The sequence below is a fragment of the Pongo abelii genome, chromosome 11, assembly GCF_028885655.2.
Source record: "Pongo abelii isolate AG06213 chromosome 11, NHGRI_mPonAbe1-v2.0_pri, whole genome shotgun sequence".
Taxonomy (NCBI): domain Eukaryota; kingdom Metazoa; phylum Chordata; class Mammalia; order Primates; family Hominidae; genus Pongo; species Pongo abelii.
In genome coordinates this window covers 105,408,958-105,436,300 of record NC_071996.2, presented here as the reverse complement: position 1 = coordinate 105,436,300, position 27,343 = coordinate 105,408,958, and the positions used below count along the sequence as shown (strand labels likewise).

The window sequence follows — 27,343 nt, the reverse complement described above, 5'->3', positions numbered from 1 at the left end:
AACTGTGAAATGGGAGTAATAATAAATAATTGTAGAGTTCTCAAAAGGCTTAACCAGGAAGAGACATTTGGAAATTCCATGTAACATACCATGTGATACATGAATATAAATGACTAATTTCAATACTTTCTTAACGATGGAAGAAAATCAGGATCTCATTCGAAAGTTTCAGCTTCAAGGTAGTACAACTTTTCTTGTGTAACAGAAAAGTCCCCTACGTTGTCTTTGTTAAAGACGTTATGATTTTGGCTGGGCGTGGTGGCTCATGCCTGTAATCCCAGCACTTTGGGAGGCTGAGGCAGGCGGATCACGAGGTCAGGAGATCGAGACCATCCTAGCTAACATGGTGAAACCCCATCTGTACTAAAAATACAAAAAATCAGCTGGGCGTGGTGGCAGGTGCCTGTAATCCCAGCTACTTGGGAGGCTGAGGCAGGAGAATGGCGTGAACCGGGGAGGTGGAGCTTGCAGTGAGCTGAGATCACACCACTGCATCTAGCCTGGGCGACAGAGCGAGACTCCATCTCAAAAAAAAAAAAAAAAAAAAAAAAAGACCGTATGATTTATGAAAATCATAAAGTATCTTGTTTTATTAAGATAAAAAAGATTAATATATAATATCAAATCTCTGCTCCCTTCTTGGGTTCTGCAGCTAGAACAAAGAAGTACAACTAGGTACACAGGAACAGAACAGACAGACCTCATAGATCTCTGATATTGTGGGGATTTTTGGCTTTGAATCCTAGCTCCCTCTGCTGCCAGCCATGTGACTGATCATCTCTGAGCCTCGGTTTCCTCATCTGCATAGTGGGGATCAGCACAATTACTGGGAAGGGTGACAGGAAGACTACACAAGGCTCAATATGTGAGGGGCCTGGCCCTTAGCAGGGATCAGTGAATGTTCCTTTCTCCCTTATGAATTGAGTCCTTTACAGATGTGAACATTCTTTCAAAACTATTAGTTCATGTAATTCTTGTTTCACTGTTGAGAGGCAGGTATGGAGTTCCCAGTATTATTATTATTTTTTTGAGACAGACTTTTGCTCTTGTTGCCCAGGCTGGAGTGCAGTTGTGCGATCTCAGCTCACTGCAACCTCCGCCTCCCGGGTTCAAGAGATTCTCCTGTCTCAGCCTCCTGAGTAGCTGGGACTACAGGCACATACTACCATGCCCGGCTAATTTTTTGTATTTTTAGTAGAGACGGGGTTTCACCATGTTAGCCAGGCTGGTCTTGAACCACCTGAGGTGGTGATCCACCCGCCTCGGCCTCCCAAAATGCTGGGATTACAGGTGGGAGCCACCATGCCCTGTCAGGTCCTAGTATTATTATCTCTGTTTTACTAAAGAGAAAATGGAGTCTCAGAAGCATCACAAGGTCACTTAGTATCAGAGTGTCAGAGAAGTACCCCCTGCCCCACCCAGGGCTTCCCAACTACTAGTCTGACACTCTAATATTGATAATATTATACTAGTCTGACACTTTAGTATTGATAATATTACACTTAATTCCGTTTTTTTTTTTTGTGGGGAAATAGAACACATTCATAAATATTTTTCCCTGGGAATATTATTCAAGTGTCCTGGAACCATTAAGTCTTGAGACCAGCTCGTGATCCCTCTACAACTTTCCTGCCAAGTGGTCATCAAGGCACGTTTAAATGATTGTGGAGACCAGAACTCATCTCCTAAGGCACCCTGCTTCATCTTTGGATGATGTCCTAAGCCAAGCATTATTTTCCTGTTGTGTGTGAAATCCACAGGGTTCGGGGCAGCCCCCTTCCTCTTGGTGGGATGTATGTACACCTGCCCATATAAGTAAAGCTTGGGATTGGTCTCAAAACAGGTGGGGCAGCTCTAACTCCAGGTACGGTTGGCTCTTGTCTGTGTTCAGGCCAATTCCTCTACCTTGCATTTGAGGGCACTATATGCTAACTGTGTGGGAACTGCGAGGTGGAAGCTTATTTCTCATTCTTCAGATCTTCTGGGTGTAACATACACATCCTTTGATATCAACGTGGAGTATAAGGATATTCAATTTGATATCTAGCATTAATAGCTATTATTGCTATTTTCTTCCCTATTACCATGACCTAACCCTGATAATTTAAAAGGTCCCTGAAAAAAACTTCTATCCTTATTCATTCATCAATTACCATTTCTTTTTGAAAAAACACAAATCGAGTTTTTAAAAACATGGTTCAAATAATTTTTTTTTCTTTTTTGGTTTAGAAAACAGGCTGGTCTCAGCTGGGTGCAGCGGCTCATGCTTGTAATCCCAGCACCTTGGGAGACTGAGGCAAGTGGATCACCTGAGGTCAGGAGTTTGAGACCAGCCTGGCCAACATAGTGAAACCCTGCCTTCAGTGTTGTAAAGAGGTTCTTAAAATGTGAGAAGTTCACATGCAATAAATGGAAAATGAATGAATGCTCTCCTGTAGTAACGTGAGCCTGCCTCTGCCACAACATTGTGTTATTACATGTTTCATTGTTTATCTTCCTGTTAGATTCTAGGCTCCCTGGAAGGTCAAGGATAGAGATGATTCACCTCTGTATCCTCAGTGCCTATCACAGTGTCTGATACTCAGAGCGTATTTAATATATGTTGGCTGAGGGGGTCGGGAGAGGTGGCTTACGCCTGTAATCCCAGCACTTTGGGAGGCTGAGGCAGGTGGATCGTGAGGTCAGGAGATGGAGACCATCCTGGCTAACACGGCGAAACCCCATCTCTACTAAAAATACAAAAAATTAGCCGGGCGAGGTGGCGGGTGCCTGTAGTTCCAGCTACTTGGGAGGCTGAGGCAGGAGAATGGCGTGAACCCAGGAGGGGGAGCTTGCAGTGAGCCAAGATCGTGCCACTGCACTCCAGCCTGGGTGACAGAGCGAGACTGTCTCAAAATAAAAATAAAAATAAAAATATGTTGGCTGAGGGGAACTGAATGATCAGTGGGAGAGAAAGCTTTATATTGTCTCCACAGAACTTGGGTGGGACTGGAGGGAAGGGCAAAATCCTGTGGGGTCAGAAAATCTTCCTGGTGCAGATGGAATGTGTCCACAGGAATGGAATTTCCTAGAAGGAGTGCTGGATGCTTAGCTAACATGATAGGCAGTGTTTTTTGATTGCACAAGGCTCAGCTGAGGGCTGCAGCGAAGCTTTATAACAGATGGTTGAGCATAGGCACTGGAACTGGGCTGCCTGACCAAATCTTGCTTCTGCCATTTACCAACTGTGTGACATTCGGTAAGTTACTTAGCCTCTCAATGCCTTAGTTTTCTCATCAGTAAAATGGAGTAATTCTACATACTTAGATTCATTTTATGAATTAAATAAATGCTGCATATACAATTTAGAACAAAGCCAGACACAGAATAAGTGCTCAGTAATGTTAGCAACTGTGATTATTTTTATCTTTCCATTCCCTTGTTCTGCCTTGACCTTTCTTATCACCTACCCTCATCCCCTGCAACATGCAATGCTTCCTACGTGCCCCAGGCAAAAATGAATGACATGCCCTGCGGACAGGCAGGAGATACACGAATGAATGTATAGGATGAGTTGGTTTCCACACAGCTCCAGGTGTGGAGGACAGCCTGTGTGCTCTTCTCTGTTTGAACTCATCATCTTTGTCTGTACTACCCTGAGACTGTGTCTTACTACATGGCAATCCCTAGGAACCTGGGAGCTACCACATCCATAAGGAGAAGGTCTATCTAGGGAGAGCAGTGAACACTGAACATTTCCAAGAGAAGGCACGGTCTTTGGGGCAAAGACTGGCCTGGGAGTCAGAAAGTGTACCGAGCGTGTACTTCGTGAGTCCTTTGGAAGCAGGCTGAGTTGCCATTTCTGTGAGTCTTGAGGGAGGTGGACAGGAAAGTGGGCCTTAGGGATTACAACACTTTTCCTTCTATAATACTGTGCCAAAATTGCTGGACAAAAAAGTGTAATACAAAAGCATTGTGGATACTAAATATACAAGCAATTATTGTAAAATTCCCCACTTTGAATTCTGCATTCTTAGATGCTCCATATTTTCTTCTTTCTTTCTTTCTTTTTTTTTTTTTGAGACGGAGTCTCGCTCTATCACCCAGGCTGGAGTGCAGTGGCGCGATCTGGGCTCACTGCAAGCTCTGCCTCCCGGGTTCATGCCATTCTCCTGCCTCAGCCTCCCGAGTAGCTGGGACTACAGGTGCCCGCCACCGCGCCCGACTAATTTTTTGTATTTTTGGTAGAGACAGGGTTTCACCGTGTTAGCCAGGATGGTCTCGATCTCCTGACCTCGTGATCTGCCCGCCTCAGCCTCCCAAAGTGTTGGGATTACAGGCATGAGCCACTTTCTTACCTCATTTCCTTAGCAGCTATCACCTTTGAACATGCTACACATGCTGCTTGTGTATTAGGTCTGTTGTCTGTTCCCTGTACTATCCTGGAGCAGGGCAGGGATGTTGGTCTGTTTTGTTGACTGATGTATCCCAAATGCCCAGAAACTGCCAAACACATAGTAGATAGCAGGTGCTCAAATATTGGTTAATGAATGGTGACTGTGATGGTATTTCTTCCCAGAAAGTACGATTCATAATTCTTTCAGCCCTAAGTGAAGAACTAAACTGTTGCTAAGAATAAAAGGGATAGTTTCACCAGATAAGTCAAGGAGTATGGCAATATTTTTTGAATACTTGTAGAAAATATCTTTTCTTTTGACGTCCAGAATCATTCTTCTTTCTTGTAGCTTTTTTTCCTACAGAGATGGGGTCTCACTATGTTGCCCAGGCTGGGTTGCAGTGGCTATTCACAGGTGTAATCATAGCACACTACAGCCTTGAACTCCTGGACTCAAGTGATCCTCCCACCTCAATCTCCTGAGTAGCTGAAATTCCTTCTTACAGTTTTCAGTACCCCATTTTCCTCTGTCAGACATCCTTTCTCTTCCCATTCTCAGTCCCTGTGGCTCCAGGGTGGGCCAATGGCATTTCACTTGGGTATGGATAAGCGACCCACATTGGTTTATATTCAGTTCCGGAATGACCTGGGAAATAGAAGCTGGTGGCCAACTTGCCGCCCTTGGGTAGGAGCCTATCTAGGAGGGAGCCCCGAAAAGCAGAGCCCAGTCGTGGACAGAGACAGATTTTGGGCAAATGCATGACTCTTAATCAAAGCCCCACCTTGTAGAACTGGGATTGGGGCAGCTCAGGGAATTCGGAGGGTGACCCTCATGACCTCCAAAAGCCCTGCCAGTCTATAGCACTAGATAGAGCCACCATCATGCACTCTGCAAGTATTTGGTTTCTTCTGTCCCATTCCTGTCTTTCTCAGTCATTTCTTATCAAGGGCCTGGAATATTTCCTCAAGGGTACTATGAAGGATCTGAGATCCTTCCATGCCAGGCCTGGCTGTGTTCCTGGTCAGTTTCTTTGATTCCATGGCTATTTATTTCCAGTTCAGTAAGCTCTGAGGAGGGCAAAGAATGGGTAGGAAAGGGGCCCTAAACCAGAGGGTGTGGGATGAAAAGGATGGGCCAATTCATGGAGCATTTAATGAGCACCTTCCATGTGTCGGGCACTGTGTTTGATGCTGGGGTGGGAGGGAGTATTGCAAAGATGGACAAATGCCATCCTCACTCTAGAAACCCTCAGAACCCTTAACTTGAAATGAAGCTGAGCTTGTGAGATCAATGAACTCTTAGAGAACAGAAAGCAAGGCCAGATATCCAGAAAGGAATTTGCAGTTGACGTCTAAATAGTTAACTCAAGAATCAGTCTTCTCTATAGTAGTAATATCAACTCTACCAAGTGACAGTGGTAAAACAGTAACAATTATTTTAGCTACTGTCAAGATAAAATGAATTATATTTGACTGTTTTATGAGGTGGTTTAAAGTTACTCTTTCTCCTCTCTGTTCCCTGTCCCCCACCACCCAAACCAGACACCCGACTGATTTGTCCCCGATGGCTGGCTGTGATTACTGTCCTAATTTGTTCTTTCTTCATCTGCTACAAACTGCCTATTTTCTGTCCCTTCTGATAATGCAGGAGCTCTGAGGGACTTCTGAAGCTGTTTTTGTACCATGCAGAAGTGTATTAACTGGAATTCCTGTGTTTGTGTCTATAAAACCCCTCGTCTTCTCAGTGTGAGATCACCTTCAGGAACGGCGTCATGTCGATGTGCAGCTTGCGCGTGTAAAATTCTTTTCTCTTTGAACATATCAGCCCTTTATTTATACAACTTTGAGGCTCTCCTGTCTTCTGAGTTGCTGCCTCCAAGGACTGCTGGGCTCCCTGTGAAGAGAAGCAGAAAGCCCAAACTTTCATATGAATGATATACAGTGCAAAAAGAGCTAGTCCAAATCCCCAAATATTTACAGAATGCAATTTTTAAAATCATTGAAACAATAATACCCAACACCTATTTTTACTGTTGAAGACACAGAGGACCCTATAGAGAGAAAATAGCCCAAGACTGTTTATTAATTAATACCTACGGAGGTGGAAAAAGGGACCTTCCTAGGTCCCAGGGCTTTAATTATTTTATTTAACCCTCACAACAACCCTGTAAGGCAGGTACTGTTACTCCCATTATACAGACAGGAAACCAGGAGGCTCTGGGAGGTTAAGCAACTTGCCCAAAGCCATTAGCTGCTATACGGCAGAGCTAAAATTACCATCTGTTGAAGGCTCCTTTTTAATGAGATCTTTTTGATACTTATATAGTGGCTGAATGGTTATCAAATCTGCTTTGCAGGAAATATGGTTATAGCAAGATTCCAGTTTATTTCCAAGATGACAAAAATGAATTTGATATGTTAGGAAGACTGATTTGAACAAATGTAGCAGAGAGAGAAGGAAGAATGAGCTAACAGAGGAGTCTGGGAGGCCCCGTGGGCTCTCCGAGCTTCTGGGCTGTACAAAGGGTGTCGCATTTCAGGATACCACAGAGTTGGATCTGAAGTTGCCCTCCAGCCCATGCCCCACGTTGCAACCTGGCTGCTCCTTCGAAGATGCATACTGGACCATATCACTTCTCTGCTTGAAACCTTCAAAGGCCATTGTCCTCAAGAGGAAGGCCAACTGGCTTACAAGGTTTATAAGCCCTTCCTGCCTGGCCCTGGATGATCTCTCCTGCTTCATTTAGTCATACAACAAATATTTATTGGGTGTCTTTTCTATGCCAGGCAGAGCAAATAGGGCAGTGCCCAAAGGGATGAAAGTCTCCACCCTCACAAAGAGTGCACATCCATTCCACTGAAAGGGAAGACAGAATCAATAAGGAAGTGGAACATAAGTACGTCTGAAGGTGGTTTGTGATAAGGAGAAAAATAAAACACAAAGTGGGCTGAGGAATAGCTGGGGTTGGAAGTGGAGGCTGCAATTTTAAGCAGGGAGTCAAGGAAGGTCCCACGAAAAAGCAATGACTGAGCAAAGCTCTGAAGATGGTGAGGGAAGGTTCTAGGGTCTATCTGCATGAAGTGTTTACTTGGCTATGGGAATAGCAGGTGCAGAGGGCCACATGGACACCAGCCCTTGAGCTCCTGGAGCAAGACATTTGCACGTGTCCTTCCCTCTCCCCTTCTTCTGACTCTTCTTCATCTTTCAAGTATGGCTTCTCTGTGCCCCTGTGACCACCCAGAGCATGAGCACCTCCCACCATTGCCCACAGTAATTGCTCAGGCTTGTGCAGCCATCTCTCCTCCTCCTCTAGACTGGAAGCCCCCTGAAGGCAGGAACCATGGCTGTTCCATTTCCATTGTCCCAGCAGTTTCTGGCACAGGGTCTGGAAATGAACACACACTTGATACACATTTGCTGAACAAAAGAGTAACTAACAGGTTATGGCCCACCTCAATTCAAAGGAGGAGGGAGCAGTGAAGACACCTTTACAGGAAGTATGTGTTGACTTCCAGAAGACAGTCCTCTAGGGAGCACTGGTTCCTCATTTCCAAAGATAAAAGTTATTTATTATTTTTGGGACCAATTTGCTGGGGTCACATACATTAATATGTCATGAGATCACCCTGAGTGTGGATTTGATAATTTCCATATTTTCTAGGAGACTCTCAGATGGCCATCTCTCTGGGCAGTCATAAACTCTCCCTCCCATAACATTTATATTACTTTTAAACATTAATGATGAATTAACAATTGGTGAGTCCCCACAAACAGTCATCATTCCAACGAACACCCACACCCTTTTCTTTTGCTTTGAAATGTGGCTAAGGATAAAGATTTTTCTGGATAAACACACATCCAATTTTTTAATCATCTCAGCCACATATGTGATTAGCTTTTCAGGGTGAGACAGTCCCTCTCCATTTCTTGATAAAATGAAAGCATTTGGTCCAAGCTAGACTCAGACAAGGCATTTCAAGCTTTCTAGCCTCCACAATCATGCATGAATCACTGGATAGAATAATAGAAATCAGATGATAATGATTTGAGGGAAATTTCTCCATTATCCCCAAGAGAAGATTTTGTGTTAGACGGGAGAACAAAAGGCATAGTCAAGACCCGTTCCAACGGCTGAAATTACTTTAACTCCTTATTTGTGGCTCACATTGAAGAGTGGGGAGTTGAGAGGCTTTGAGAAAAGTCTCCCCAAGCCACTTGACCTATAAATCTTTCGATAAAACAATTCTCCTGACCGTGTGGCTCATCTCCCTAATGTTCAGGGGCCATCAATTCTAGCTTGATGGAATGTTTTCAGTGAAGGCTCTATACCCACTGGAATATGAAGTACTGTTTTTGCTCATTATGTTCAAGTGTTCTAATGAATGAATGATAGTGAAAGGGGATTTGGGAGATGGGAGGAAAAAAAAGATTAAACATATAAAGAAGAGGTAGTGATAGGAGAAGAAAAAGTCAGAAAATTGAAAGCAGGAAAGAAAGTCACATGCTAGGTCCGGTGCAGTGGCTCATATCTGTAATCTCATCACTTTGGAAGGCTGAGGCAGGAGGATTGCCTGAGTTCAGGAGTTTGAGACCAACCTGAGCAACACAGTGAGATCCTGTCTTTACAAAAAAATTTAAAGAAAATTAGCTGGATGTGGTGGTGTGTGCCTGTAGTCCCAGCTACTCAGAAGGCTGAGGTGGAAAGATCCTTGAGCCCAAGAGTTTGAGGCTGCAGTGAGCTATGATCACGCCACTGCACTCCAGCCTGGGCAACAGAGTGAGGCCCTGTCTCTAAAAATAAATAAATAAATAAATAAATAAATAAATAAATAAATAAATAGATATAAAAGTAATAACAAATACAAAAATAAAAATGAAAGTCACATGCTTGGTTGGCTTTTCATTTATCCGTTAAACTGATATTTATCAAGTGCCTACTATGTGTCAGACAAATAAACACACACATAAGCAAGATGATGCTTTTAGGTGGTGACTAGTCTGTGAAGACAACACAATGGTGCTAGGAGGGAGGGTAATGGGAAGGGGGTGGCCGCTTGGCTTAAATGGTCAGAGGAGGCTGCTCTGAGGAGGTGACATTTGAGCAGAGAGCTGGATGACAAGCTGGAGCCAGCCCTGGATGAATCTATCTTTAGCAATCAGGGTAGCTGGTATCTCTGTGGTCTGATTATTTATTTATTGAATTATTTAATTATTATTATTATTTTTTGAGACAGAGTCTTCCTCTGTTGCCCAGGCTGGAGTGCAGTGGCGTGATCTTGGCTCACTGCGACCTCTGCCTCCCTGGTTCAAGCAATTCTCCTGCTTTAGTCTCCCGAGTAGCTGGGACTACAGGCATGTGCCACCATGCCCAGCTAATTTTTGTATTTTTAGTAGAGATGGGGTTTTGCTATGTTGGCCAGGCTGGTCTCGAACTCCTGACCTCAGGTGATCCACCCGCCTTGGCCTCTCAAAGTGCTGAGATTACAGGAGTGAGCCACCGCGCCTGGCCCTGTGGTCTGATTATTTAGAAGTAAGCAGGGGATCTTTTAAAAGGAAACTGGAATTCCTGATTTCTAGGCCTGTCTGCCCCAGTCTTCTGGGCTCCATCCTTGACCCCATGAGGCAGGCACCCCTCTGTTTTCTGAGTGGCAGAGCAATAAAAAATGACACTTGCAGCTCTTGGGTATGTTGACAGCAAAGACAGAAGAATAAATAGTGATCAGGAGTCAAGGTGTCTAAAGGTACAGGAGAGAGAAGAAAACACAAGGCTAAATGGAAGGGAAGGAAAATGGGGGAACTGAAGAAAGCAGAGACGCCTTAAGGTTTTTTGTTTCTTTTATGTGAATACTTTGGTGGAGATGATTAAAAAACTAATGGAATGGACAGGCGCGGTGGCTTATGCCTGTAATTCCAGGACTGTGGGAGGCTGAGGTGGCTGGATCACTTGAGGCCAGCAGTTCAAGACCAGCCTGGCCAACACGGCAAAACCCATTTCTACTAAAAATACAAAAATTAGCCAGGCATGGTGGTGCAAGCCTGTGGTCCCAGCTACTTGGGAAGGTGAGGCATGAGAATTGCTTGAACCCAGGAGGTGAGCGTTATAGTGAGTGGAGATCGCGCCACTGCACTCCAGCCTGGGCGATAGAGCGAGACTCCGTCTCAAAACAAAAAACAAAAAACAAAAAACAAAAAAACCCCACACTAAACAAACAAACAAAACAAAAAAACTGATGGAATGGTGAGATGTTTAGCAGAAAAACAGAACCCATCCCTTCACCTATATTGTACTGCAAATACTTTAATATTTTTACGTTCTGCTAAAAACACCTGGAAGCCTTTCTCTTTAGTAAATGAAACAATAAAGATTAACGAGTTAATTTGGTAAAGCTGATTTGAATTGCACAGAAGGCATTGCGTAAATACTTGGCATTTAAAAAGTTATCTGACATTTAAAAGGAGATGACTGTTAATGAATTCAAGAGCTAATCTTGTACTCCGACAGAGTGAGCCATGGAAAATCCAGGATTATTATCTTGCTGTAAACACAATGTGATTCAGTTGAGCTATCACACAGAAAAAAGGGAGAGCTATTGGTTGCGTACAAATATCTAGACTCACACACATATATAATATAGCAAAACTTAAAGAGAACATCCATTAAAATTACAGACACATTTTACTGTTTCCTTTCTTACTCTTGGATTATAATATCTGAGCTACAGACCAAGGGAGAAACCCTTCACCCCAGTAATTTTTCCTCCTCCTTTCAACTGTTATATTTTAAATGGTCACTACCATGGGTTGGCTCTCCAAACAGACTTCGGGAAGTCTAACCTTAAGAAGGAGATGAAATTCTAAACCCAAGTGGCTGCGTCTCCACCCTGGGTCCCACAGAGCCACCAGAGATAAGGATCTGTCCTGTAGGTGTCCCTCGGGCCCTCCTCATTACTTCTCCCACTCCCTTCTAATTGGGGTTCCCCATCTTTGTAGCTGCGGCTTAATGGCTCCAAGAAGAGCGATTGTCCCTCATTAAGGAGGCTGCAACACTCTCACTGTCTAACTCCCTCCCACGCAGCTCACAACTTCATTCTGCCGGAGAACAGGCTGCCAAGAGACTCCGGGAACCTGTGGGCAAGCTGAGCTGGAGGAAGAAAACAGAAAGGAGGAGGGCCTTTGTAACCAAGATCTGAAATGTGCTGGGGCACACACCCCGCCATTATCTTAACGCTTGAAGAGCGGGTCCGGGGAGCCTTTGCTGAAACCCTTAGGTGGTCTCTCAAGTTGCCACATCAAACCTCTGTGCACACAGGGCATTTGTCGCCTCCTGTGAGTAAACAAAAGGAAGAGTCAGTCCCTCCTCTCACCCCCGGGCTCCCCTCGTTGGCTGATAGTCTGTCCTTCGACTCCCGTTGGTTGGCTCTGAGTCCCAGGGGCACAGAGAGATCTGAGAGATTTAGTCACTGGGGGTAGGGGAGAAGGAGGGCTGGGATTCTGAGCTTCCCTGTCCTCCCACCCCCTGCTAGGGTAGGGGAACCAAATCCTGGAAGGGGCCCTTCCTGCCGGAGCAAAGGGCCTGGCAACTTTCCCCGTGTTTGGCCTTCCCGGGCCCTGTTGTTCCTTGCCCATGGCAGCCTACGGACCTAAAAGCGGGCAGTGGGAATGGGGCCAGAGGTGGGGCTGAGTGTGCCTGGGACTCCCCGGGCTCCCTGAGATGGGGCTGCCTAGGGAGGGGATCCGAGTGGGCTGGGCGTTGTATTATACATTGTCAACCTCGGGCTGACTTGGAGGGCACTCTGTCTGTGGCAAGGCCGACCACCCTGGCCACCCCCAAAGTCCTCACTCTGAGGTTCTGTCTCTGTCTAGGTTTCTCTGGCTGGAAGAGAGGAGGCCTCCAGTGTGCAGGAGGTCAGATGGACGCCTGGGATCTCAGCTCAGCAACCCAGCCTGGCCGCATAGCCTCTTTCTGAGGAGCAGCAGAACCCCCGAGCCACAGCGGGCTTCCACCCACACAGATGTGCCCAGCAGTCTAGCGCCTGTCACCTGGGCTCATCCTGCTCTTCTTGGCCACGTGAGGTCTGGGCCCACTTTTTACATTCTACAGGGAATTTGGTGCTGGTGAAATGGGCTGAGTGGGCTGTTTTGCGAGGGCTCCACAGGTAGGCACGGTGGAGACACAGTTAGTTTGGTAGCCAAACAAGAGCTTTCTTGTTCTCCTGTCAGGAATTTTGGTCTTCATCTATTTTTTAATGTCCTCAACTTTATAGAAGGAGATTTGACATCCTCTTGAGTGTTTAGCAAATTAGCCGAACAGCTAGCAAACATAAGCTTGGGAAGAGAAACATGGCAACCTCCAGTCTTCGCTCCTGTGAGGGGCTCATTTCGTGACTTTGGCTAAGTCATTCTGTGCCTCAGCTTCCCTGCCTAGAAAATGGGGCTAAGCTCATTGTTCTCTTCCAGGAAATTCTGAATGAAACTCTAGACACTTTCATTCCAGAGCTTCCACTATAAGTAAATCTTAGCTGTGAGTTCTAATTGTTATTATCTTCAACATTATTATGTACTTTGTTGATACAACAGACTCACTGTTTATCTGGCTCAGCAGGAGCTGGAGGAGAAAAATTTCAAGCCAAAATAGTGATCTCTTCTGCCCCAAGGGAGGTAGAAGCCAGCTTTTTCTGTGAGGGGGTGGCTAGCTGTATTCAGGCCGGAACTGTGCCTGTGTTTGAGAGATGACACATTCTATTTTAGACTGGGAGATGGGAGGTCGAGGGGTGAAAGGTGGGAAATCTGAACAACTCCCCAGCTCCTTCCAACTCAAAACTTGAACTCAAAACTGTATGACTTCCTTGTTTTGTTGGGTCTGGTGGGACTTTTGCAATCTGACAACTGACAGACAGGGAATCTCAACTTGCAAACTGATTCCACTGTGAAAAGGTCATTTTTAAATCAGTTGATTTTTACTAGGAAAAAAAAAATGGTGTTTTGATTCCCAGACTCGCCCATAAAAGTTTAACCCAAATTCAGCCGGACTGTGGAGTTGAAGTAGTCCTGGTCATGTGTGACAGCAGAAGGCTGGAAGAAGAGAAAGAAAAATGTCCTTTCTTTTTCTTTCCTGGTCCCCCACACTTTCCTGACCCCTTCCCCTCCAGTGGGCTCTTCTGTCCTCTGACCTCTACATTTTCCTCTGCAGCCCTGTGCTGTGGGCTGTGGTGCCCTGCTGACACAATGCTCCTGGCCCCCAAATTCCCTGCCTCCCCTCTGCCCCTAGACCTTCAGCTGTGATCCCTTAGGTATAGGGGGAAAGCAATTAAGAAACTTTCACAAATAGATATGAGGAACCCAAAATAATCTCTAATGGTTAGAATTTTAAACAGTGAAACACAGTGAACACTCCAGAAGGCATGGAGGATATTTGGGAGGCAGAGAGAGGGATGCTTGAATTGGGGGTTGGGGATGGGAAAGGGAGGAACAATTGGTAGATTGACTCATTGTCCTCCTCTAAATTATTCCTGCTTTTCAAGCTTCTCCTTTTCCATGTCTAAACTTTTAGTTTGTATACAAGCTCCAAGCTCTGTTTTATAATGGCTTTCAAGGCAAGGGACAGGGGAGTACAACAGTAATGATTATAATGTATTGGGGGCTGCCTACTGCCAAGCATTGTGTGAATCCCTTTCCATATGTTTCGTCTCATCCTCATCATGACCCCATGAAGGAAATACTATTACCCTATGTGGAAACTGTGCTTCAGAGAGGTTAAATAGCCTGCCTAAAGCCACACAGCCTATAAGGAAGAAGTTGGGATTTATTTTATTCATTTTTGAGACAGAGTCTTGCTCTGTCACTCAGACTGGAGTGCGGTCGTATGATCATGGCTCACTGCAGCCTTGACCTCCCAGGCTCAAGCAATCCTCCTGCCTCAGCCTCCTGAGTAGCTGGGACTACAGATATGCACCAACACACCTGGCTTTTTTTTTTTTTTTTTGAGATGGAGTCTTGCTCTGTTACCCAGGCTGGGGTGCAGTGGCCCAGTCTCAGCTCACTGCGATCTCCGCCTCCCGGGTTCAAGAGATTCTTCTGCCTCAGGCTCCCGAGTAGCTGGGACTACAGGTGAGTGCCACCACACCTGGCTAATTTTTTGTGTTTTTAGTAGAGATAGGGTTTCACTTTGTTAGCCAGGATGGTCTCCATCTCCTGACCTCGTAATCCACCCACCTCAACCTCCCAAAGTTCTGGGATTACAGGCGTGAGCCACTGCACCCGGCTGCTACTTTTTTATAGAGATGGGGTCTCACTTTGTTGCCCAGGCTGGTCTCAAACTCCTGAGCTCAAGTAATTCTCCAGCCTTGGTCTCCCAAAGTGCTGGGATTATGGATGTGAGCCACCACTCCTGGCCTAGAAGTTGGGATTTAAATGCAGCTTTATTGGATTTCCAAATGACTAGGCCTCTTTAAAGTGTGGTTCATGTGTGAAAGGGTCCCTACTAGTCCTAACATCTATTTCCTTATCTGTAAACAGGGATAATAACTGTACCAACTACATAGGCATGTTGTAAGGATGAGATAATCCTAAACCCTGTGCGTAGTAAAACTCAAAAACATTGGCTGTTTTTACCATTTAACAAGACCCTCGCGGCCAGGCGGGCGGCTCAAGCCTGTAATCCCAGCACTTTGGGAGGCCAAGGTGGATCACCTGAGGTCAGGAGTTCAAGACCAGCCTGGTCATCATGGTGAAACCCTGACTCTACTAAAACTACAAAAATTAGCCTGGCATGGTGATGGGTACCTGCAATCCCAGCTACTCGGGAGGCTGAGGCAGGAGAATCGCTTGAATCCTGGAGGCAGAGGTTGCAGTGGGCCGAGACTCTACCACTGCACTCCAGCCTGGGCAACAGAGTGAGGCTCCATCTCAAAAAAAAAAAAAAAAAAAAAAAAGACCCTCTTAAGAGAATGGGGAGATAATTGTTAAAGCTTGTGATAGGTACGTGGAAGTTTATCATACTATTCTTTAGCATATGTTTGAAATTTTTCATAATACAAAGAAAAAAGGAAAAAAATTAACCACGCAGATATTATGTGTCACTAGCAGCCAAGACATCAATTAATATAGACTTATTGGAATAAATGACAGTTGCAGTGAAAACTCAGCAAATAAAAGCCTTCCTTTTGTAATTAAAAACAAACCCCTCTCAGGAAATTAGCCTTAAATTGTCTAGGGCGTTTTGGGGCAGACAAAGTAATCCTGTGGGTGAGGTTGAACCAGAAGATGAAGTTTGCTTAGATCTTCAAAAAGCCTTTGAATCAAGTTCCACAACCAAAGCTATTTACAAAACCAGAGGGGTGGGGAGAGAGAGAAGGGAGAGTGAGCACAGGCATGGAACTAGGCAAACCATTGGCAGCGTCTTGGAAAAGACAGCTGACTTTAGAAACAAGAAACAAAGGCAGGGTAGGGAGTCAAGAGCACTTCTCTTGATGGGGAAATGCAGAAGCGAATTCTCTTAGGCATTGGTGTGGAGACCAATCTTACTTGTCAGCCTCAGAGAGATCTCCAAGAAGGATGCCTAGTAACATCCCCAAGTCACCACATGACCCAAAGCTTTTCCAGAGAAGGAAAAACCAAATCATAATGACCAATGGCAGGAAATGCCCAGAAATTGTTTGAGTTGTGGGGAAAATATCAGTTGAACTTCCGTCTCATTATCACTGAAAATAAAACAAGTGCAATCTCTGAATTCTACTTAGAGGAGATAGGCTTTTTCTATTCAGAACATGGATCTTAATGTTAACGACAGGTTTAGTTTCACTTTGTTGCCCTGGCTAGTTTCGAACTTCTGGTTTCAAGTGATCCGCCCACCTTGGCCTCCCAAATTGCTGGGATTACAGGTGTGAGCCACTGCGCCCGGCCTGTTGATTTATTTTTGAGTGGCTCCCATGTACCAGGAACTGTGCCAGACACAAGGGATACAAAGGCAGATAACAGCCTTAAACAGAAGGCAGGGTAGGGTATGGCTTAAAAGGACACTGAAATGAAAGGTTACCTTTGTACCCTTGTACAAAACATAGTGTGTCTACAGGTGTTTTATCTTTTGTCTTTTTTCGCGTGTGTGTTGTTTTTGGTCCTGAAAGAGGAGAGCTGACGGGGATATGAACACCATCTGTGAAACCACCAGGGAAACAGATGGGGGTAAACACAGGTTTATTCAAACCAAATCCTAGTATGCTAGAATTACAGGCTACTCTTTGAAATCCAAAAGAGATAAACTTAGGATACATAAGATTAAATTTGAATTTATACTGTTGTAAACTTATGAAACCTGAACTCAAGAGATAGTATAGGTTGAAACAGAAGTGAAGAAAGGGATATAACACCAATTTAACAGGATTTTTAGGATACTACCAAAGTTCTAAGCCCCACAAAGCAACAAAACAAAACCCAAGATAAGTCATGTGAGAAAGGATGTTTGTTCTCCCTAGCCTGGAAATAGTTCAAACAAAGGGAGAAAAGTGACAATGTGAAAACTGGTGAGATGCTTTCTTTCTTATTTTAAACAAAGAGATGCAATCATTTTTGGGAAATCTAATTAAGGTTTGAGCTTGTACTTTGATACTCTTTACTGACAACCTCTGCCCTGACAGCTCTATAAACAACTCGGCTCAGCACCCCTCTTTTCCCAAGCTTACATAGATGGATCTCGATGGATGAGAGTTTTATGCTCTGAGTTCCAATTTTTCAGAAAGATGAATTCATTTTCCCCCAAAGTCTAGAGTTAGAGGGATAAAATGCCAAAAAGGGATTGAGATCCTTAAAAGGAGAATGCTGATGACTCTATTCAATAAACTGATAAAAACCTGATTAATGTTAAATATTTTAAACCAATGATAATTAGCTAAAAAATAATGGTGCTATGGTGTTGACCCCTGTTCAGCTTGCTGAATACTTGTTGTATACTCTGAGTCCAAGATTACTTTATGCTAGACTTGAATAAAACCAGCTCTCCTCATGATCCATCTTTCCTTCTTACAGGGAGAATTTAGAAAAAGGCAAAACAATGAAAAAAAAAAAAAGCCAAGGAAAACAAATAACATAATCCACCTCGATTTCAAGTTAGCATGACAGCACTTTTTTCATGCATTAATTGCAAGTCTTTTCCGAATAGATACGTTTTTACTTTTTTACATAGCTGCAGTCATAGTTGACTTATTTTGATTTCTACTTTTAAAATGTTAAATCAGGCTGGGCACGGCGGCTTACGCCTGTAACCCTAGCACTTTGGGAGGCCAAGGCGGGTGGATTGCCTGAGCTCAGGAGTTCGAGACCAGGCTGGGCAACACAATGAAACCCTGTCTCTACTAAAATACAAAAAAATTAGCTGGGAGTGGTGCATGATCCTATAATCCCAGTTACTTGGGAGGTTGAGGTAAGAGAATTGCTTGAACCCTGGAGGCAGAGGTTGCAGTGAGCCGAGATTGTGCCATTGCATTCCAGCCTGGGTGACAGAGCAAGACTCTATCTCAAAAAGGAAAAAAAAAAAAAAAAAAATTAAACCAATGGTTGTCAATTGGAGGTGATTTCACTCCCCAGCGGGCATTTGGCAGGGTCTGGAAACATTTTTGATTGTCACAACTGGGGAGGGTTGTGCTACTGGCATCTAGTATACTGCTTAACATCCTACAATCAATGGGAAAGTTCTCCACAACAAAGACTGTCTGGTCCAAATTGTCAGTGATGTTGCCTGTTAGTTAAACATTAATATTAAATCTCAGTTTCTAGTATGAACAATCATTCTTTTCTAATGCTTGAATTAAACCCTTCACTGAGGGTGAAACTGCCATTGCCAAATTATAACTGAGACAGTGAAAGAGATCTGACCTAACCAACTCCATCTTGATTCTAACCTCCAGGCTGTCCTTGTTCATTCGTGGGTGTAGGCCAAACTAACTTTGGGAGGAACTTAGTTTACAGTTTAGCTTTGAAACAAAGACGATAACAGCCCTTTCCCAAAACAAGCCCCCTTCCTACCTGTGAACCAGACTGCCTTCGCAGGACTAACAAATTAGCCACAAAATTAGAAATTACGGTTTAGGAGTCATGTGGCTGGAGGCTACAAGATTCTAAACCTCCCCAAAATCATTTCTCTGATGTTACACTCTTAGGCTGTTTCCAGATTTTCTCTGTTATAGATAATGCTGCAATGGACATCTTCACTGACTTTTTTCTTTTTTTCTGTTGAATTATTTCCTTAGGATAAATTCCCGGAAGTCAGAAATACATAATCAATGGATATTTCATGTTTTTCATGTTTTATGAGTTATATTGCCATTTTGCTTTACAAAGGGATTGAACCAAGACTGTGTTCCACCAGAAGTGTATTAAGTATACCAGTTTTACCAAAACTCCGGCAGCCCTGGGTGTTACCATTTAAAAAGAGTAAGAGAAGGCACAAATCTCAGATATAAGATGGTACTTACAGTTTGCCTCAATATGCATTTAAATTGTTAATCAAGATGAATGATTTTTTTTTCATATTTATTTTCTGTTACTCCTTTTTGGATATGAATTGTTTCTGTCTTTTGTTTATTTTTCTCCTGGTTCTCAATGATTTTCTTTTAAAATTGGAGGTAATCTTTACTGAGTATAGATGGTAAAGTTAATGAAACTATTTTACTTTTTTTTCTAGTTTTACTTCCTCCCACCACTGTCTAGCTATGTTAATATTTCCTCCTGAAATTTTCATGTATAATTTTAATACTCTTTTTAGGTGCTGGTCACCTTACCCAACCTGCGGCCTCTACACAGAGAGGCCTTGGGGGAGAGGAAAAGCTTTGCCAGTGATTGATGTCAGTGGCCCACCGAGGTAAGAGCAATACTCTGTCTCTGAAAGTATCCCAGGAACTAATTTCTCTTAATCAAATGAAGGGCCTTAGGAGGAGCCACAAGGCAGAAATGAAAATAAATCTGAAGAATACCAAATTCTGTGAGGAGTTTGAAAGACCTGCATTAAAAAAGGGCACTGTACCTTCAGGACTGCAGCTCTGGCAATGTTCCATATGCAGCTATTAATATGCAAAAAATGCCTTCATAAATACTTGATTCTGTTCACAGTGGGGAAGCAGTTCATTTGAAAGAGGAAATGGGAGCTTGGAGTTGAAACATGTCTGCTTGTCTCCTTTTTCTTTTTTCATTGCTCTCTTTTCATCTCCACATTTCCCCTTGTAGTTTTCTTACCCCCGCCCCCACCACCTCACCCCCTCTTCCAACTCCTAGGAAGTTGCTGATATCAGTTGCTACTCTCGTTTCTTTTGATGGATTCGCTGCCTAGGCACCGCTCCTCGGGTCAGGTGTGGAAGGGGTGCCTTGGGAGCCATTCCCACCATTTGCCCTCCTCATTGTGTGTTGGAGGAAGGAGCCTAACCCTTTCTGCTCCCACTGCAGCGCGGACAGCCTCTGAGGAGACGAGGTGAAGGCTCTCCCATCGCAGCGGTAGGGCCTCTGCAGAAGCCTCCAGCCCAGGGAACACTGTCACCCCAGCCTCTTCAGAGCACCCTGTGGCTTTCTCTCCAACCCACACGCCAGAGATTGTTTTCAAAATCTAGGCCTGCGACTTCTCATTAGAGGGTGGTAATACCAGAATATCCACCTTTGGCATGTCTTCCCCTCTCTCAGCTAGGACTGTGATGAAAGTACAAATCTTTCATGTGACTGAACCCCTAATAGGGTCGGATCCCAAGGAAGGGAGGGAGCGGGGAGCCAGTGGGGGAAATGATGGAAAGGAACGGTGCTGCTAAGATCAGTATTGTGATGTCCTCTGCTTCAGGGTGGGAAAGGCCGCAGGGGAAGGAATCCCCTGGATTGCCAGTGGCCCATCAAGGTAGGGAACTGAAATCAGCTGGACAGAAATTTGTCCTAAATGTGTTCCAGATGCTTTATAATAAACATGAAATTAGTCATTGCCATGGAGTAGGCTGAGGAAGTAGTTAAAACTGAAGTCAGTGATTAATCTAATAAGAGGCCATTAGCCTCGAGAAGTAAGCGGGGGTGCAGGAGGCCAGGAAGTCACCCCCACCTCCCTCCTACCCTGTTTTCTCTGTGTTTGGGGCTGGTGGGGCTCCCTAGACTTCTCCTCAGATGCCCTTTCTTTCCAGGGCTGCTTCTAAAGGAATTGGGACTACTGCGACTTGGACAAACCAGTGGGTTCTGGTGGGAGCCACCCCATCGTTTCACAAAGGAGGCAGGCGCATGGGCTTCTCAGGGAGCTGACTTTCCACAGCCTCACGGAGGGAACCGGGATGAGAGTTTAAGACCCCTCGCTCTGGTGTTCCTTCTTCTGACTGCAAAGTTAATAATTCAGCCTAGGATTTAATTTGACATGGTTGAGCACCTCTTTCTTTTTTCTGAGACGGAGTCTTGCTCTGTTGCCCAGGCTGGAGTGCAATGGTGTGATCTTGGCTCATTGCAACCTCCGTCTTCTGCATTCAAGTGATTCTCCTGCCTCAGCCTCCCGAGTAGCTGGGATTACAGACATGCGCCACCATGCCCAGCTAAGTTTTGTATTTTTAGTAGAGATGGGGTTTCACCATGTTGGCCAGGCTGGTCTTGAACTCCTGACCTCGTGATCCGCCCGCCTTGGCCTCCCAAAGTGCTGGGATTACAGGCGTGAGCTACTGTGCCTGGCTGAGCCTCTCTTTCATTGCAGGTGATAGTAGGTCTTTTGGAACAGAACCGTGGGGCTGTGTGAATTTGGGGTGTGTTTAGGGTATGTGAGGCCTTTGCATGGCCTTTGGGTTGCAGAATTATCAAAATACACCATATTATGTTTTCCTTAGTCACACACTCTTTCAAAAACTCTGTCTCTAGATCCATTAAATGGGATGTCTGCAAAGTGGGCATTTAAAAAATGCAAATGTTGGTTCTGCAGCTCCTTGGCAGCAGGGAGGAGCTGCTCAGCTGCGTTTCACCTCAGTGGAGGCCTGACCCAGGCCTAGGGTTGTCACAAAGAGTTCAGGTCCTACCTCAGAGCCCAGCTTGGGCAGGCAGATGAAAGCAAACCCGTTTCTATTATCATTATATATAATGAGTGCTGGGGAAGAAGAAGTAGCCAGGCTGTGGCAGGAAGGAAGGTGGACAGAATGGAGAAATCAAGATCATGGCCTGGAGGTGTCACACAGTAGGGGTGAGACCTGGGAGTCCCCTGGAGCTACGTGTGCTGCCTCTGCCTCAGGTTCTCCGAGGCCCTGGATTCAGTTATAGGAATTCCCCTGAGTTGTCTCTCTAGAGATAATTTGAAGACAGTTCCAGCTTCAAAGCTTCCAAGGAAGGAACAAACTTATAAATATTTGTGAACATATGTCCTTGAACCACCAATAGATATTCTTTTTTTTTTTTTCTGAGACAGGGTCTCGCTCTGGATTCTGGCTGCAGCATGATCTCAGCTCACTGCAACCTCCAACTCCCAGGTTCAAGCGATTTTCCTGCCTCAGCCTCCCAGGTAGCTGGGACCACAGGTGCATGCTACCACACCCGGCTAATTTTTGTATTTTTAGTAGACACGGGGTTTCACCACGTTGGCCAGGCTGGTCTCAAACTCCTGACCTCAGGTAATCTGCCTGCCTCAGCCTCACAAAGTGCTGGGATTACAGGTATGAGCCACCATGACCGGCCCACTAATAGAAATTCTTAATGTATCTAGATGAAGCACCATCCTCCTTTCTTCATGATTACCTTTGCACCTTTTTTTTCTTAATTGCTAATGTTTATCTCTGTTACGAATGAAAATTAGTGCCTACTGCCTCATTGGATGCTACCTTTCTATGTTCCCTTATTCCCTTTCTGACTTTGCAGAAGTCAGGGAAAGACCTTGAGCTTATTCACACACATAAACAGCCAAATAATACAGTCCAAGTTGAGTTAAGACATTCCAAGTCTAAGAGTAAAGGAACCTCTGTGATTTCATAGTCTACTTGTCTCATTTTACTGATTAGGCAAATGAGGCCCAGAGAGGTAAAGAGTCTCACTGAGGGCCACACAGTAAGCCGAAACAAGAACCCAAGAGTTGTGACTCCCAATGTCATCCTCATTCAGAGTCAATACTATACCTGCTTCTCTGTTGTTTGGGTCAACGGTGAGGTTTCATAAAGATTCATGTGAAGATTGTCTCTAGGTTCAGTGTTTGCTACAGTGAAAATCAAAGAGGAAAAAAGATCAAGGTGGTCAGATCTGGATCTCATGACTTTTTATATATACCATACACACACACACCTAGTTCATATGTATGTAAGATTATAAGCACATATACACCCATGGCATTCATAATTTACTCACCAAATAACACCTGTAACCTCTATAGGCATAGCCTAAACACCATGTTAAACATAGTGTTAAGACCTTATATTCAAATATATATTATTCTTGTTTTGGTTGCTCTTTAAAAGAACAAAAGTAAATTCTTTATGCTATTAAAATTCAGATAAAGCTGAAATTAAAAAGGAAATATTGATGGAAAAAATCTGCTGATGCTGTTGAGTATAAATTTTGTATGACTGCACTTCACTGAAGTAGGAAAAGGCTTCTGCAAACTTCCAAATAGAGAGATCAGAGGCTTCCCTTTTCCCTCATAATGTAGAGGGGCAAGAGGAAAGGTGGAAACATGAATGAAACAAAGGCAAACACCAAAGTGGGGCTGGAGGGAGGGGACTAACAGAAACCATGGAAACCGTGGGGCCAGCCGGGAAGCAGGCACCACCCGGACACCAGCATGGGGCTGTCATGTGATAGCCATGACTCCCCTCCATGCTGTCGTTATCAATGTTCTCTATAGGTGTGGCAGCTGAGGTGCAAAAGGTATAGTAACCCACTCAAAGTTGTACCACTAGTGAGGTTTTGAGTAAGGATTTCCCTCCAAGACTGCCCGACCCTAAAACTCCATGGTGCAAAAGGATAGGTTTTATTTTGCTTTTCTTTTTTTTCCCTTAAGAAAGTCAATTTGGTCAGGTGCGGTGGCTCATGCTTGTAATCCCAGCACTTTGGGAGGCCGAGGTGGGTGGATTGCTTGAGGCCAGGAGTTCGAGACCAGCCTGGCCAACAAGGTGAAACCCCATCTCTACTAAAAATACAAAAATTAGCCGGGTGTGGTGGTGCGCGCCTGTAGTCGCAGCTACTCCAGAGGCTGAGGCAGGAGAATCACTTGAACCTGGGAGGCAGAGGTTGCAGTGAGCCGAGATCACGCCACTGCACTCCAGCCTGGGTGACAGAGTGAGACTCCATCTCAAAAATAAAAAATAAAAAAAGTAACTTCAATGTTCTAAAGGAATGTTTATTTGAGGAACAGATTTAGCTAAGCACATGACTCTACTGACAAAGGGTTTAGTCTCTTCTGTGGGACCAATGTCCAATAAAAAGTTCTTTCCATACTTGGTATTCATAAGTAGCTCTTTTAGGAGCCAATGGCCATATATGACTCTGTATCTTTGTCTCTTTGACCTTAAGCCTCTACTCATTCTTTGTGGGCTGACCTTCCCTTTTCTGTTGTTTCTCAGCTATCTTCTTCTGTTTTTGAAAATGGCTTTTGCACAGATTTAAAACATTTCTTAGCAGAGTGTGGTGGCGCGTGCCTGTAATCCCAGCTACTCAGGAGGCTGAGGCACAAGAATCACTTGAACTCGGGAGGTGGAGGTTGCAGTGAGCCGAGATTTACCACTGCACTCCAGCCTAGGTGACAGTGAGAGGTGACAACGTGCTAGCAGCCCTTGCTCACTCTCGGCGCCTCGTCGGCCTCCGCGTCTGCTCTGGCGCGCTGGAGGAGCCCTTCAGCCCGCCGCTGTGCTGTGGGGGCCCTTCTCTGGGGCTGGCCGAGGCCTGAGCCGGCTCCCTCTGCTCGCTTGGAGGTGTGGAGGGAGAGGCGCAGGCAGGAGCCGGGGCTGCGTGCAGCGCTCGTGGGCCGGGGCGGGTTCCCGATGGGCGCCGACTTGGCCGGCCGTGGCCGGCGCCTGCTGGGCTTGATCGGGGATAAGCTCCCTCTGGGCTGCCGGAGTGCCTGGGCTAGGTGCCACAAAGTCGAGTGCCATTGAGAGGTGAAGCCTGCTGGGCTTCTGGGTCGGGTGGGGACTTGGAGAACTTTTTTGTCTAGCTAAAGGATTGTAAACACACCGATCAGCACTCTGTGTCTAGCTAAAGGGTTGTAAACGCGCCAATCAGCACTCTGTAGCTAAAGGATTGTAAACGCACCAATCAGCACTCTGTCAAAACAGACCAATCAGCTCTCTGTAAGGACGAACCACTCCAGACAGGAGGAATGAGCAACTCCGGACGTGCCACCTTTACAAACTGTAACACTCACCGCAAAGGTCTGCAGCTTCACTCTTGAGGCCAGTAAGACCACGAACCCACCGGAAAGAATGAACAACTCCAGATGTGCCGCCTTTAAGAGCTGTAACACTCACCATGAAGGTCTGCAGCTTCACTCCTGAAGTCAGCAAGACCACGAACCCACCAGAAGGAAGAAACTCTGGACACACCACCTTTAAGAACTGTAACACTCACCACGAAGGTCTGTGGCTTCATTCTTGAAGTCAGCGAGACCAAGAACCCACCAATTCCAGACACAACAGAGTGAGACTATGTCTCAAAAAAAAAGTTTTTTTTTTTAATTTGAATCAGCTTGGGGGAAACTGAGGTCCTGAAAGCATTTTCATTCAGTTGGCTCAAGGGCACACCTTGAAATAACACGAGACTAGGACCCAGAACCCAGATGTCCTGCCTTAGTGTCTTGCACTTTCCCCACCACATCACACTGCCTCCGGTTAGCCTCAATGAGCTTGCCACATCACAGCTGCTTGGCCATGATCCACCCCCGGGACAAATCCAGCCCAGCAGAATTGTGTTGTGATGAGGTTCACTACACTGTGGCTTGGAAGGAACCATGGGCCTCTTAGAAATGAAACTTATGAATTCTAATGCATAAGAAAAGTTCTTGCAACACCAGGAGAATGAATCAGTCAGCCAGAGTTCAAGAAATGTAAACACATTTTTAGATAGGAGACTGAAAAATCACTTAGGACTTCTCCATCTCTTGGGTCAAGACCTTGGTAATTTACTGAGGTCCAAGCTGTCAAGGAGGAGACACAACTCAAACTGCATTCCTGGGAGATAGTACAGTGGGGGTGGTAAAACCTCCTTTCAGAACAATGCGGCAAGATCTACCCCTGTTATCAAGTCAAAGAAACTGATTAACCCATCGACCAACCCAGATAACTGGCTGCAAACAAAGGCCTGGTTCTTTTTTGTCATTCAGAAACTGGTGTGCACATTCCAGTTTTTACAGTGTATACAGGCTATACATACAGACTATAGGCTGCACAACTTCCAGGCATGCCTGAAACTGGGAGTTCACAGTCTTTCTGTGATGAACATTTCTGCCACTAAAGAGATAAACAGAAAACACATTCCTTCCTTGGCTGCCCACCATCAGGCCTTAGCAGATTTTCAAATGCTAGCATTAATCTAACCACAGGCTTTTAGTGAGGAGATAGCATTCCCACCAGATAATCAGGCAGTTTTAGAGATGACCCTTACTAGATGGGGGTCTCATCCCAAGCCTCTTCTGCCTTCTTCAAATCATGGAATCCTTCACCAAACACTCAAAACTTGAAAAGCAGGAAAGGGCATCTGATTCTGGCAGGGAATATGGCTCCTTAACATTTCCTTCTATTTAAATCTGCATTGGCTATGTTTAATTCCCAAGTCATTGTTTGTTGTTTTCAATAAAAATGAAACATAGCCGGCTGGGCGTGGTGGCTCACGCCTGTAATCCCAGCATTTTGGGAGGCCAAGGTGGGCGGATCACTTGAGGTCAGGAGTTTGAGACTAGCCTGGCCAACATGGTAAAACCCTGTCTCTACTAAAAATACAAAAATTAGCCAGGTGTGGTAGCGGGCGCCTGTAATCCCAGCTACTTGGGAGGCCGAGGCAAGAGAATCACTTGAACCCAGGAGGTGGAGGTTGCAGTGAGCTAAGATCGTGCCATTGCACTCCAGCCTGGGCAACAAGAGCGAAACTCTGTCTCAAAAAAAAAAAAAAAAGAAAGAAAGAAACATAGTCATATTTATTCCCATTGTTTCAGGATGCATATTTGCCTTGGTATGGGACCCTCTTGTGGGCCCCATCTGGTGTCAAAATAGAGATCAACTCCAAAGAGTCACCTTATTAGGCCAGGCGGGCCACCTGGCTCCTTCCTAGATACATGTCAGGGTTTGGGAAAGAATATCACACCCATAGGGTCCAAAGTGGCCAAATATCCAGTGGTTACAAGGGCAGCAGCTGTTGGAGGTGATGGCAGGAGCTTCTTTAAATCTGTTTAGGGCCTTTGTCTATGTATATCATTTCTGAGGCATATGCACCCTTTGATGGCTAACATGCTGTCATGGAACATACCCCGTAACTTGCAATGTTTTATCACCATGGAGGGGATATATCCATTGCCAAACAGGTCTCAGAAAGCATCTTTGCCTTCTCATAGCTTTGCACAGGGACTTGCTGGCCCCAGCAGGAACCAATGGGAGAAGGCCTGAAAGTCAGCCTCAGTCCCTTCATGGTTTTGTGTGTTTTTGGTCATAAATGGAAAATACAAATGCAAATTCCAGATTATTAAAAAAAAAATTCTCCCCAGCATAAACTTAACCATAAAAGGAAGGATAATTTTGGTCCTTCTGACCTTTCCTTAAGAATATCTAAAAATACTTTATTTTATATGATGTGACTCAAAACACCTATGACCTACAGAGTGTTTGTAGTGTTATAATAACTTTTGAGTCTGCTTGTTTAATGGAGGAGACCAAGACCCAAGATGGCCTTTTGGTATTGTCATTATCAAATTCTTAGGACGAGATTTAAGATCCTGTTTATGCTACACATTTTTACTTTAAATCTTCCTGAATGAGGAGGAGGGTGAGACGGGCTTAGGGAATAGTTGCTGGAGG

General features: G+C 44.9%; 1 protein-coding gene across 1 annotated transcript in view; it reads right to left on the bottom strand.

Annotated features, from left to right (window-relative positions):
* Positions 1 to 27,343, bottom strand: part of KIAA2012 (KIAA2012 ortholog) — a 134,700-nt gene that overhangs the window by 45,192 nt on the left and 62,165 nt on the right. Inside the window, exons 13-14 of the mRNA XM_054549668.2 lie at positions 22,466 to 22,542; positions 6,132 to 6,269 (exon numbers count right to left, since the gene is read on the bottom strand). Of these exons, the coding sequence (XP_054405643.1) occupies positions 6,132 to 6,269; positions 22,466 to 22,542 (215 nt within the window). The remainder of the gene's footprint in view (positions 1 to 6,131; positions 6,270 to 22,465; positions 22,543 to 27,343) is intronic.